General features: G+C 51.6%; 1 protein-coding gene across 1 annotated transcript in view; it reads left to right on the top strand.

Moving 5' to 3' along the window:
- Positions 1–5,106: 5,106 nt before the first annotated feature.
- Positions 5,107–14,229, top strand: part of TYRO3 (TYRO3 protein tyrosine kinase) — a gene marked incomplete at both ends in the record, with an annotated part of 39,354 nt that continues 30,231 nt past the window's right edge. The window contains 3 exons of the mRNA XM_080617989.1: positions 5,107–5,194; positions 8,580–8,763; positions 10,992–11,092. Coding sequence (XP_080474115.1) covers positions 5,107–5,194; positions 8,580–8,763; positions 10,992–11,092 — 373 coding nt within the window. The remainder of the gene's footprint in view (positions 5,195–8,579; positions 8,764–10,991; positions 11,093–14,229) is intronic.

Here is a 14,229-nt window from a genome sequence, read left to right as displayed (position 1 = left end):
CACCTTCCCAAGCAGGATGTCTTGCCACCCCAGCCCCAGGCAGGGAGCACAGCCGGGAGCCAGCCCCACTGGCCATTCCTGCTGGGATAATGGCTCTTCTCATAAGGCTTCCCCTGGTGCAGCACCTTCCAGAATTAGTCCCAACAATGCCAAACCCAGGAGGTGTCCTGCTGTGCTCTGGGCTGCGGGCTGCCCTCCTGGCCCAGTGGAGAGCCCCAGGAGCCAGGGAGCAACCCAAGAAGCTTATGGCCACACTGAGGACCTGCCAGAGACCTTGCACCTGCCAAACCTCCATCCCACAAGGGGTGGCCGTACGCTGAGCAAGCTCCATACCATGTTGTCGTGTGGATGGGGGAGATTATTATCCACCCTGACTCACAGGAGAATGCAATACGATCGCAATACTGTCACTTTAGCATAAAAAATGTTGTCACAGCCTGCAGCAAATAGGTAAGAAACTGAGCCCCAAGAAGGGCTGGTAACAAATGCTTCCTCCCAAGTCCGTTCTGTGTGCATCTACATGTGATTTGAGATTTGTAAAGTCATATTCATATGTGTAAATTATCTGTAACTCTGCATACTTATATGGTGGTTTCTTATGGCATTGACTGTTGCACTGTGTTAAATACATTTTGTTTTGGTTTGATGACTCCGTTTTGATGTGCTGTATTCATTTCAACTCCAGAAATAGAAGCATTGGCAATACCTGGCTAACCTGCTGCAAATGATGGCACCACCAGGAAAGTTGTTTAAATTCGTATGAGTTGATCTTTTTTAATATAAATACTTTATGTATGATTTATGTGACATTTTTGTTCTGACAGCTTGGCATTTATCGCAGAAGATGGATAACACATATGATGTGTTATTTTAGCACCTCTTTAAAAAGAATAACCATCCCAGACATGTGGAGGAACCAGGTTTGGGCTCGGAGTAATGATTACGTTTGGGATGGCGCCAAACTGGATAACATTGAAACTTAGAGAAAAAGCCAAAGGGTGTAGATCCACCCTACAGTGGCCCAGTCCTGGTCCCCCATCTCCACTGTGCCACCTACCACCCCCAGGCAGAGCTGGGAGAGTTTGGGAACTAGGAGGGGTCCAGGCCTGGACTCAAAGCTCAGACTCATCCGTGATTTACTTGCATTCTGCAGTCCTTTAATATGGCTCCCTGTCCTCATCTTCACTCGCGCAGAAAGTTAAAACCAGCACATATGGAAGATGTAAGAGCTGGAGGAGGATGAAACTTCACGAAACAGAGAGGCTGGAATATTTCAACACGGTTTCTTACTGAAGGAGGTGGTAGGGAGGAAAACAAGAAAGGAAATTTGGTAGGATAATATAAATTAAAAGAGAACAGAGTTCAGCTGCAGCTACGATATTTCCCAAATGAACAGCATAACTCAGTTATGGCAAGCTTAGCCCAGACACAGGCAGGGTGAGTTTCAGTCTTCTTGTGAGCTGTAGCAGCCACCCGTGGCTTTAAATACTACGTCCAAGGTCTTGGCATGGCCAGCTTGGTCCCGTATGTACTTCAGAATGGAGAGCTATATTTGGGTTCTCAGAAGTGGCCACGTTAAACAGTATTATATTCTGACGTGAACAAGCTCTGGCAATCCCATTATTATGATGGGCTGGGCAGAGAATGGAGATGGTTTATGCCCAGTTTAACCTTTAGAGTGTCCTCAAAAGCCAATGTAATATCCAGCAGCTCTCAAGCTGTGTCCTTGGCAGGGTTTGGAAAGCACACAGGGTTTCTGCTTCCTCACTCCCTGTGTTCTGGCCCAACTTTGGGGCGTTTATTTGAGAAATCATCCCTAAGTTGCAAGAGCCCTCACGCACACAGGGCTCTCTCCTGTCACTTGCTGTAACCTCCAGTGGTGACTGAAAAGCTGGGAGCAGCTCCTGTTCTGGCCTGGGGCTGACTATACTGCTTTCAGCAAATCACCCACTCAGGAAACACCTGAACAGCCGTCCTGGGTCTGCTACACCATAGAGCAGAGCTACTCCTGTGGCCCTTGAATGCCACTTCATTGTCACTCTTGCCATTGCCACAGCTTCCTGATGCAGGATGAGGGATCTGTCTACTAGCGATGGAGGGGATAACGCTGCTCTTCACATCCAGAGGATGGGGCAGGCAGGTTCTCAAATCCAAGTGCAAACCAGGCAGCTCTATGGAAAGCACCTTGCACAAAACACAGGCATTTTGTATCCAACTGCAGATTGACTACTTCGACAATGGAGTAGTGCATGTGCCAGCAGCTGTTGCTGAACTTCCAGAGCTTCTCATGGAAATAGGTGGTTTGGGGTGCTTTCTCATAGGGATAGCCCATCCTTATCCCATTTGGTCTCATAAATAGAAGAGGCTGAACAGCACAGGAAGGCGAGGATGCCCAGCAAATGTTTCTTTCTTCTGCCTTCTCTCACGCTTCTCTCCCTCTCTTTCTTTCTTCCTTTTTCTTTCTCCTTCAGGAGTCTCCCAGCACTGGGAATTCACCTCTTGATTGTTGTGCTGCTCTTCAGGCATTTTCTAGAACACACCTATGCAGCCCAACAAGTCCAGTGAGATGTGACAACACAGTATCGCAAAGGAAGTGAGGAAAGGACATAAGCCAGGAAGGCACTGGCTTATTTATAAGCCCCTGTGGTGTGTCCTGTGCATGTGAGCAGTGAGCACTGCCACTACTGTTATGGCCTGTAGAACAAAGCCACGTTGCTTAATTCAGTGGCCCAAGAGGTCAGGAGAGCTTATTTTTGTTCAGTACCCAAAAGCATTTCAGATTCTCCAGTTCCTTTGGTTTCTGCACGGTACCATTGCACTCCTCCGTAAGTTTTCCCACAGCAGTTTGCACTCCAACTGGCAGCATGTGCAGGATTCCAGTCCAATTTTCATATGGCTCTTCCTGCCTATCACTGTTAACACAAAGCCCTTTTCAGAAGAGCCGAAGCCAGATCCCCTGCTGAGGAAAATTCCCTTTGGTCTCCCCCTTCCAGCAAAGCTTTGCTTTCTCACACTAGCCTGGAGCCCGGCCTGTGCTGTGCTACAGCTTTCTATCAGGTACTCCTCCTTGCAGATGAACGCTCCCTTCCCCTTCTCCTTCCCCTTCTCAAAGCCTTTGGGAGTATCACCTATGACATTTGGATGAAGGTAGATTTGGTTATGGTAGAAGCATGCTCCAGGCATGCAGCGTGGAGCCAGTCAAGCCTCTCTCTGCTGCTGCCTCCCCCAGTGGGTTTGGCTGAGTGGCAGTGCTTGCCTGTGCCTCCTCATTCCGACTTGTACACTGGAGCGTTCCCTGAGCCCACAGGGCCAAGGTGATGGTGTAAGCCTCTGTAATTGCGAGGCTGGGAGAAATGCTTAGAAGGAAAATGCCATAGAAACATAGCATTATTCTAATGGACATTCTTTGTTTTTCTCACGAAACAACTAAAATCTGCAGAGGTAGCTACTTTGTGGAAGGCGCTATCGCCATGAGTAAGTGCCAGTGGGTATATATGGATACATGGGGGAGAGGGAGCAGTGACAGCAAGTGTACGTGAGGCTTTTAGCAAAGAACCAGCGCAGAACCTCTCAGCCCAGAAGCCATCGTGATCCTGGCAAGAGGCATGTCACGATTCCCTGTCCCCAAGAGCACCGAGGCTTCCTGCAAGCTTTAGGTGGATGGCTTCCCAGTGTATCCCCTCACAGCCACCTCACTGCAGCCAGGGGCACTGGAGTGGGACTGACATCTCCATTCCAGTAATGAAACGCTCTTGGCATGGCCCCAGTCCCCTAGGAATTCCTATCAGAAATGCAGATAGGAGAGGGAGGGGGAGATCAGAGCTTGGGGAGGAATTACATGAGCTTGTCGTGCCTCAGGTTCTCCATCCCCCTGCTGGGATAACGCAGTTTCCCTGCGCTCCTCTGTTCAGCCAGGTTTCCAGAGCGTTGCACACTGATGGCTGTGGCAGAGCTGCATCGTGTTCTAATGATATTGTTTCTTACGGTGCTTTTCAGCCCAGATTCTCACCGTTAACTCCTACGTAAAGGCAGCGACAGATCTCTTTAAGAACTGCCGGTGACTTTTTGCACGCCGTGCTTGTAACTGTGGCAGCAGAGGTCTCCTTCCTCAGAGCTCTCCCTACTTTTCCACTAGCGGAAAAGAGGGCAAGGCCAAGCCTGAAGAGCACGGGCGGCTCTCCTCACGTTGCCGGTGCTCTTCCACAGGTCAGGCACCGGGATCGGGTGACCGGCAGCCCCGAGTGAGGGGAGCGTGGGGCTAGAAAGGGCCGGCCAGGGAAGATGGGGCTGGGGCTGCTGCCATCGAAGGGAGGTGCTGCTTATCCCAGGTTTAAATCCTGGGTTTAGGGAGGCTGAGCCTCGGTGGTGGCCTCACACCCTCCTCCCCTGGGAGGCTGGAGGGTACGTGGGGGCTCCATAGGGGCCAGGCTGGCCTCCTGCTTCCACATGTAGAGAGGCCAATAAGCGACCTGGTTCCCGGTGCCCCGGCAGCTCCCGCGGATGTGGGTCACCCGCTCCCGGCGCTCTGCAAACCAGGCCGCCCGGAGGGGCAGCCCCCGAGGGGGGGGCTCCGCCTGTAGAGCCCCCCTCGCCCACCCTCCCGAGGGGTCCAACCGCGGCGCGGCGCGGTCCCGCGGGTGCGGAGCGGGGCCGGTCCCGGTGATTCGCCGCTCCGGGGGCGGCGGGCGCCCGGCTGATGCATATTCATGATGTGATGTCAGAGGGGGAGCACAGCGCGCCGTGACCGCCCGAGAGCGCCATTTCCTGGAGGAGGCGGTGGCGGCGGCGGCTGACGAGCGGCCGGCGGGCGGGCGGAACCGTGCGGGGGAGCCGCCGAGCGGCTGCGCGCCGGCAGGGGGAGACCGACCGGCGGCGGCGACCGGACCGGACACAGCGACCGGAGCGATCGACCCGGCGGGGCCTCCCGCGCTCGCCCCGGCCGAAGCCGCAGCCAGAAGTTGGAGTCCCCGCAGCCTCCCCGGGGAGCCCGTCGGCGGGAGGCGGTGCGGGGCTGCCTGAGCCGCGGTCGCCGTCGCCGCCTGCGCGGGCGGTGGGAGCCCCCCGCGGCGCGCCGGGAGCTGTGGGGAGGATGGTGGTGCGGGAGCGATGGAGCTGAAGCGGAGCATGGCGATCCCGCGGCTTCTCTTGCTGGGACTGTGGGCTGCGGCGCTCCGGGACGTCGCCACCGTGGCAGGTGAGCGGGGCTGACAGCCCGCCGGCGGCAGAGGACCGGGGGCAGCGGGGAAGGGCGGCGGGGCAGTGCTCCCCGAGACCCCTGGGTACGGCGGGACGAGCTGCGGGGCCGTGCGGGGAGACCGCTCCCAGCCGCCGGACGGGTTCCCCCGTGGACAGCCCCATCCGCGCCGCCTCTACAGGTGCCGGCAGCCCGCTGAAGGCGAGCCCAGCGCAGGGGGACCGGGCACCGGTCTCCGGATAGGGCGGCCTGGAACACCGCCGGGGTGCGGGGTCCGCCCGAGGTGGCGGCTGCGGACCCTCGGGCAGCCACAGGTGGGGATCGGGCCCGTCCCGTCCCGTTTTCCCCCCGCCGGGCGCGAGGGGCTCTGCTGCATGTGCAAGTCCAGAGGCTGCCCGCGAGCCGGCGGTGCCCGGTGCGGAGCTGGGGCTGTGCGGGGTGCTGCGAGCCTCGCCCGCCCGCCTGCAAGTACGGAGGAGTGAGTCGCAGCCCAGGTAATCCTCCTGGTTGGTTGCGGAGGCATTACTCTGGTATGTGCCCAGCGCGGACCGTCGCCGGGGGAAGCCGGGCGCTAGCGCGTTCCTGAGTGGCTTTTGTTGGCTTTTCCCTCCTGAACTCCTTTTCCGAAGTTTCACCCCCGAGTCGGCAGGGAGAGGTAGCGTGCGGGAGCCTCCTGCCGCTTCACCGGGAGCTGCGGCTCCGCGGGGAGCCTGCGGTGACACCGAGCGGGAGAGGCGGCGGTGCGGGCTGCATCCCCAGGTCAGGGTCCTGAGGAAGAGAAAAGCCTTTCCCTTGGTGTGCTTGAGAGCATCTTCCTCTCACTCTCCGCTCCCCGAATAACTTCACTAAAGGCATACTTCTGTTCTGAGGAATCAATACTCAGAGGTGGCAAATTTAAAAACCAAACATCACGTATTTGACAACCAGTATGTTTGCTCGCTGTCAGTTCTGTCTAACAACTGCTTGATAAGAAATCTCATGCAATTATTTCCTATCTATACATTTGAACTCCTACAGGTGGGCTTGGAGGAGCCTATTTGCTTGAGCTTGTTGCACTGGCAAGAATGTTATCAGATGAGAAATCGTGAGTGGGAGAGTAGGAGGAATAGGTGGAAATTAAAATCCATACTGGCACTCTATGTGCTTCTTCCTGATACCTGCAGGAAGAGATGCTGCAGCTAGAACTGGATTATTGTTAAAACCCTGTGAATTTATTAGAAATTCCTGATCTGTATTTTCTTTGTTTCAGTTGATTTTATATTGTAGAGGGATTATATTTGGGTGATGCGGAGAATTACAGCTCGGGCTGAACACTTGTACTCTATGCTAATGTCCAACATCATTAATTTGTAAGAGAACCGAGAAGCATAAAGGGTCTCTAACGACACTTCTTTGTGGCTAAGTCTTTCAGCAGGGCAGTCTGAGGGAAGCTGAGTAGCTTGCTCTTCCACGAGGGCACCTGCAATGAAAGTGTCTGTCAGGCTGTGCGTGTATTCATCAGCCTGGCACCATCCGTTTTCTTTAACACAGAGAGAACTGCTGTGAAGCTTTCATGTTTTATGCCATTATTGTGAGTGGTGAAAGGGAGGATGCTTTCTGGCATGCACTGGGACCTGTCATTCGTATTACCAATGAGTTAAGTAATGTGAGGTTAGATCATCCTCACCCAAAGTGATTAAATCCTTAACCCAGCAAACAAGCTGTACCAACTGAACTGAAATGATCATCTTATGAGTTTAACAGTGCTCTCTGTGAATTTGTTCGATTAATAACAGCAGATGGAGAGGCAAAAGGCTCAATTTGGGGAAATCAGCTGTTAATAGATTGGGGGATCTCATCAAGGAACGGAGTAGGGGCCTTCTGCCTGTGTTGTGGGATTGCTCTCGGAGCAGTGGTACTCCACCAGGAGTTACAGAGCACGGTTATTCCCGGGTACCAGCTGTCAGTGACAGAGCTGGCCCCACAGTGCTGTGTCCCTTCTTCCAGCAGTTACACCCGTGCTGCGTGTCCCTCTGCCCGGTGAGGAGGCGCCTGGTGGCTGTGGGAGGGTGGTGTTTGGGCAGGGAGGGAAGTGGCACATGAGAAATCTTGGTATTTGATCACTGGTAATGCTGTAACAGAGCTGGAACAACAGGGCTGCTTGCTTCAGCAGCGCTCTGCGTTTCACAACTGGTGTTGTTCTGTTGGGCTCTGTAGGCTTAGTGAGGCATCAGTGAGAAGCTGAGCAGGCAGTGCACTGGGTGAAGTTTCATGGGCTGTGATACGTTTCCGGGCAAGAGTGATGGAGTTGTTTCTTTTTTTTTTCTGAAGGATATGGAAGCCACTGCCAGGGCATAATATTGAACTTGGCCAGACCTGTTCTGGTCTGTCAGTCCTGTGCCACCGCATAGGAAATGGCCACTCTCCCTAACAAAACTGGCTTTACAATCATTTCCCACTTCCCACCTTCCTGCTTTCCCATGGTCTCCTTTGATCCTCTCGTTCCTCCTTTATATGCCTTTCTTTCTTAAACGCACTTACATAGCTGGCTTCCGTGTTTTCTCATGGTAATGCATTTCATATATTCGCTTCTGCTTGAGGGAAACACTCCCCGTCCACCCACACATGTAGCAGTGCTCCAGGTCAAACTCTGATCGCTTCTGTGTCAACATCAACCTGAGCAGCTCCACCGCCTCTGGCCCTGCTGTTATGGGGTCTCGGCTCTGTAGCTCTGGGTACAACGTGGCCCTTTGGCTGGGCTGAAGAGTCAGGGAGGCTCATTGGAGCGCACACCCACATCACGCGATAGAAATATCTGTTCTGTAAACAGTTCTGCTCCTCGGCGAGGCGTGCTGTGGAGTAGGCTTTGCTTTCATGGGTTTCGCGAATCGCAGAGCTTTCTGTAGCGCAGGGGAACAGCGTACGCTGAATAACGAGACGTAATTGATTCTTTCTCCTATCCCGGCTCTTTGCAAAGGCATACAATGGAGCAAGCACGGTGATTTCTTAGCAGCGCAGGAACCCCGTCGTTGAAATTGCAGCCTGGGAAAAAGAGGGAGGTGTGGTGCCGTGCTGAGTGAACACGCTTGGAGCTGCGGGATCACGGGCACAGGAGAGCTTCCAGTGTTTCTGTCCAGCTCTGCTCTGCAGAAGCTCACCCTGCTGGTACCCAACTTGAAAGAAGCCCCATGTATACACTCACCCACCGCTTTTCTCCAGTGTGCTTTCAGTGCTTGCTTTTGACTATTGCTTAGCAGGCGTAGTATAAGCAGTGCCGAGACTAACCGACCCCCTCTGCAGCGTGTGCTGGTAGGGTATGTAACTCCAGACTGCCAACCTAGAGTAATTTGCTGTACTCCAACCCCCCTTCTTCCGGGGGTGGGGCGGAGTAGTATTTTTCTTTTAGGTATGAAATTTACAGGATCTCCAATCAAATTAAAGGTGTCCCAGGGCCAACCCGTGAAACTAAATTGCAGCCTCGAGGGAACGGAAGATCCCGAGATGTTGTGGATCAAGGACGGAGCAGTGGTGCAAAGCGTAGACCAGGTGTACATTCCAGTAGATGAAGAACACTGGATCGGCTTCCTCAGGTACAACAGACGCAGGGAAGGAAGGACACGGTGGAAACCATTGCACAGTTTTCTGCTGTCAGCTATGCAACTGCAGTGCCCTCGGCAGGGCAGGGTCCTTCGCGCTGCAGTTCAGCACGTGGCAAGGGCATAACTGAGAGCAGAACTGAAGCCGCTTGAGGGCTGAGATTTTATGCACTAGATCCATATTGGTTTCCTGCCTGCTGTGGTGACAGGTGCTTTGCTAATGCTTATGGTGCTTGAGACATGACTTCGAGGTGAAAGGATGTTCTTACCTTGTTTGTTCATCTTGTTCTGCCGTGCAGCAGGGAGACTAAGGTCTGACTTACATAAATAGGTTTTCTCTCTCATACTCATTCCCTTCTCTTACTCTCTCTCTTGAGCTCTCAGACTGCCTAAAGGATAAGGGTTGTTAATCGAAATGAGACTCCCAGGATTCCATCGCTTTCCTTTCTTTGGGGAGAAGGGTTTGTTAACAGAACCATCCCTGAGTCGTTTTGCAGAGACTTTCCTAATGCATTTACACTATATGGTATCAGTCCTGCCCTGCTCAGACGCACAAAACTGTTCTGCAAAGCAGCTCTCTGTGCCTTTATTTCAGCAGAAAAGGGATGTCAGCTAGTTATGGAACACCAAGTTAAACAAGGCCCAGGGTTCTGCTCTGGCTTTTTCTATGCATAAGGGAGCTTGTACAAGCAAACATGCCATCACCATGAGGACTCAAAACTGGTGATTGAGAATCAATCTTCCCTGAGCTCCAGCTTCATCTCCTGTTAGGTTTCTTGGATTTATATTGCACAGAGTCTCCAATTCAAGCAACTAAAAGTCTCTGTGTTAAAGCTTGTCTGCAAGAAACATTTTGATAAGGAAAAAATCTGTGCCTAAGCAAATTATTGCATTATATGGTGTTTATCTTGAAATGACACCATTTACTGCCCCCCTGTTCTATTCGTTAACTCTCTTTGCTCTCTGCAATCTCTCAACCTGATCTCCTTTCTTACCTCTTATTTTCCTCCACTGCAAACTTTCTGCAGCACCAGGGCTAAGTTAAGGTGCTAAATCCAGATGTGTCTGTATCTCTTTCTCCTTTTTGCTTTCTTCTCCTAAAGTGATCATTTCTACCACTCTCTGTGTAAGACTTTGCTGCAATCGCTGTGTTTCAGAACATGGGGCTGGATGGGCAGGACAGCTGATACCATTTGAAGGTACAGCTCTGAAAACCAGGCTGTAGTGTGTCCATTCTGTGCATTTTCAAACCCTCTCCCTTTCCTGTCTTCCTTCCTGAGATGTTCTTCCCTTTCCTCAAGGTGAACTGCTAGCGTTAGGAAGGTGGGCATCGGATCTGCTGAGGATCCCTGCATGGCAGCAAACACATGGCTGCACATCCCACGGGGGGCAATCCACTTCTGTACATTGACAGGCACAGCTGGGACCTTGTTGCTTTGGGACCCCATTCTGCCCTTATTCAGCACACTAGCCTTGTGTTGCTAACAGCAGTGAGGATGCTGCAGATTTCCAGCAGCGGAGCAAGGAGCAGAATTTCTCCCCTGAACTGGAGGTCTGTGACCTGAATGCAAGTCCCCATGGCTGCCTTCCCCTGCTTGGGTGCATCTTCTCAGACGGGGAGCTGTTGCTGAGCAAGGGACAACACAGAAGTGTTCGTAGGGTGAGGTCCTGTGCTGGAATAAGCCAGCATAACCCCTTGAAATCATTAACCAAGAGGCCCAAGGAGTGTGAGGCACTCTTGGGGTAAGAATAACACTAAGTGCAGCTGAGGTGAGGGGGGCCCTTTTCTGACCCATCTGTTCCTGTATGAAGCTGTCACCAGTTCTGTCACCTCACTGGGGCAAAGCAGTCGGACTGGTTGGAGGTTTGTGATTTGGAGCTTCCCGCTAGCTCAGACACTGCAGGTCAAGCTGCCGCTCTTGAAGGCTAGCTAGAGTCGTGGTCCAGGATCCAGATGACCAACCCCTTCTGTTCTCGGAGGACACAAATGATGGGGTTTCTGCAAGGATGTTTCAGAGGAAGGCTGTCTGCTCTGCTGAGGATTCCTTCTACCCACTTGCTGCGTGCTTTGTGCTGGCTGGCTGTTGCCCTCCTCTCCAGAGCTGGCTGTGTCTCAGTAGGTGTTGTCCATGCATCTGGTTTGCCAAACACTGAAGGGTCCTTTGGGGCAAAAACATGCTTTATCCACGTAAAATATCGATCTGGCTTTTGACTTTTTTCAGCTTGAAATCCGTCGAGCGGACAGATTCTGGGAAGTACTGGTGCCAGGTTGAGAACGGGGGGAAGAAGGAAGAATCACAGCAAGTGTGGCTCATAGTGGAAGGTAAGGAGGAGTAGTAGTGCTGGTTTCCTTTCAGGGCTGACCCACCAATACGCTCTAGGTGGAAGTGGTGAGAGCAGATTGCTCCTGACAGGCTTCTTGGCTCTGAACCTTTGCTGCTAACTGCAGTGAGATTGCTACAGAGCAGGAGTAAGAATAGGAGAGCAGCTTCAAGGAGAGGAGCTGCCAGTTCTTATTCTGGTTTTATTTTGGCACGTTAGGAAACAAGATCCTTTCATGCACACACATTTCTTTCCAGCCCCTCAATCCATTGTTGTTTTCATCTACAAATAATTAAGGATTATGATGGGATAGTTCAAGTTGAAACTTGACATGGGGACCATCTGGTCCAACCCACTTCTCCAAGCAGAATCACTGCCTGGTTCTGTGTATCAGGCAAGCAGGTCTTTGAGGGCAAGGAACTCTTTTAGCCCAGTTCTGAGTTTCAGAAGGACTGTACATCAGCACTTCATAGCTGTGACTGTTCCATGTGGCACTGTTTCATCCAGTCTTATCTGATAAAGAATAACTTCTACATGGTTGCCCAAAAGTCACCCAAAGCAGCATGGATTGGTGGCTTCTTACTGCCTCCAGTTTCATTTCCCTTGAGCCGTGATTGTGTTAGTCATAGGATGGCTTAATGTTTGATGAGGAAGTTAACAGTGCACTTGCAGCAAGACGTGGCTTTTCGGATGTAATTGGTAATGTTTTGGTCCAGAGGTGAATCGACAGTCTTAAAGAGGGGGAGCAGGGAGGGTGCTGTGGGAGGTGGTGGGGTCTGGGTGTTGTACAGCAAAGCACTCTCTCAGAGCCCTGATAGCATCCATAGCAGTTCTCACAGGAAGAGGGACTCTTACCTGGTGCAGTTTCAGCTGGAAAGCATTGTTTACAGCTTAAAACTCTCTCTGCTATATAGTGTTTCCATTTCTATTCCAGTCACCATGGCTTGCTCCAAAGGTGGCTGCATTTGCATTGGTGCATGCATCAGGAGTGATGGGGTTGCTCAGTGTGCTAAGCCATCTGAAAAGACAGAGGAGCCCTGGACAGCACAGGCAGCAAGTGTCAGAGTCACAAGCAGCAGCTGTAGCTATGTAAGGGGGAGTGTTAAGAATGAAGGCCAAAGCTTATAGCAGAAGTTGACAAAATGCAACTAATGACCTTTATGAGAAAAGCAAGCGCAGCAGAAGCTGGTTAAACTTGAACTGAGCTTGTAATCATCTTAAATGGGAGTTACTGGGGAAAATTAATAAATAACAAAGAGTGATAAGGGTCGGGTGTTTGAAAATGTGTCAGCTGTTAGCATGAGAAAGCACAGGGAATGCAAAAGCCTATCAGTCCCTTCACTGTTATCTCTGTGTGTTTCTTCCCTGGGCGTACCAGCTTTGTCTAGAGGTTGTTGCTGTATTGATAACAACTGTTGACATCTTTGAGACTGGGTCTTTACTCTGGTTGTTTGCAGCCTTTGGTAAGTGCTGACACCCTGTTTGTGTGCCACAAACAAATGTGAGCTACTGGTGAACTGATTTAAAGTGAGCTCAAATGGGTTTCGATGCTGTCTAATATCAGCCTTGAGATCCACTTAGGTAGTCCGTATCAGGCAGAACTTGTAGCGATGGTGTTTGAACTGGCTTTGTAATACAGCTCAAATGTTTGATCCTATGAAACACTCAGAATTTACAAAATAAACCCAACATTAGTTTGAAACTGTTTTCTGGTTCAGAAAGGAGACTCTGGCCTTCCAAGGACATGATGGCATTTGATGCCCAGAGAGGTAATTGAAGAGGCACGCTGCGGAGTGTGAACATCTTCAAAACACAGATTATGTTTCTTACAGAGCTTTCCCTCTGAAATTACACCCCTGGCTGTGCTCTGTTCCCGGGCTGCTGGCCCCTGTTGTGGCTGCAGTCACACTTGTACGGACAAGTCTCCATCTGTAAACGAGCTGTAGGAACAAAATCAGCCCTGTAGGTTGGATGCTGGTGTGGAACAGGGAACAGACAAGCTCATTTTCCTGCTTTGCCGTTGACGTCCTGTTGGCTGCTCTGTGCCCCTGTGGTGCATCTGTGAAGGGCGGTGCAGGCACTGACCTCTTGTACAAGGAACTGGAGGGCTGGATGGGTCCTGGACAGTGAGGTATCCAGGTAACACACATATGGGCACAGCGCGAGTTCCTGAGCTGCATGAGTCAGCTGCATGCCCTGAGCTAGGAGAGTGCTTAATTGTGGTCTTGTCTGATCTGGTTAGCTGCTCCCAGAGCGAGAAAACCTGCCGAGCTGGGCAGGATCCTCCCAAGAGGTTACCTTGGGTGCCATGGTATTGGGACAGGAGGCAGGGATCCTGCTCGCAAGAAGAAGAAATGATGGTATTTTCTCTTCTAATCTCCCTTGGAGAAGGAGGGCAAAGCAGGTGGAGATGTCACAGCTGGAATATGGGAAGTTCATTGACTTTTATTGTTCATGTATGACTGCAATAAAAAACATGAAATAAAACATGTAAGCATAAACAAGCAGTAAATCACGATGATGGATTTACCTGTCCTGAGCATTAGCCTTTGCACAGAGAGGCGCCAGCATTCCCAAAGTGACCTATTTTTGGACCTGTTCTATTTTGTTCATTTACTTGGCACTCCAAAGGGAGCGTCAAGGAGGTGAGGAAGGCACAAACAAACTGCCACCTGAAAGACACAAGCAGCACCTGGACAGACTGGGGACACCACTTCAGCTGGAGTCTAAGTGTTGGGTACGAAAGCAAACTCAGTGTTTCTCAGGGCCTTCAACTCTCCTACCAGCCACCAGGAGCACATGCTGGGTCCTGCAGGGACAGCGCTGGTGCTGATGGCTGGTGGATTTTGTGTTACTGGTTTGGAGCACGGAAACCACAAGAGCATTGCCTATAAGAGGAACCACACGTCTTGATGTGTTGAGTTACACTCAGCTATTGCCGCTTAGAGATGACCTGAGGCAGTTAGCACTGCAGCTGTTTTGTTCCCTGTGGGCCTGGTAGAAGGCTGGTTGTACCAAGCAGGAATCTTTGCACGGTTGGGAACAGATAGTTATCAAGAAAGCTATGTGCATGGATAGCCTTCAGCTCTGAAACAAATTACTCCTAACTCCAAGGCAGGAGTTGTTGTGGTGTCGGAG

Source organism: Psittacula echo (assembly GCF_963264785.1).
Source record: "Psittacula echo genome assembly, chromosome: 5".
In the NCBI taxonomy this organism is placed as follows: Eukaryota; Metazoa; Chordata; class Aves; order Psittaciformes; family Psittacidae; genus Psittacula; species Psittacula echo.
The sequence above is the reverse complement of the archived record's forward strand: the minus strand, read 5'-3'. Positions and strand labels throughout refer to the sequence as shown.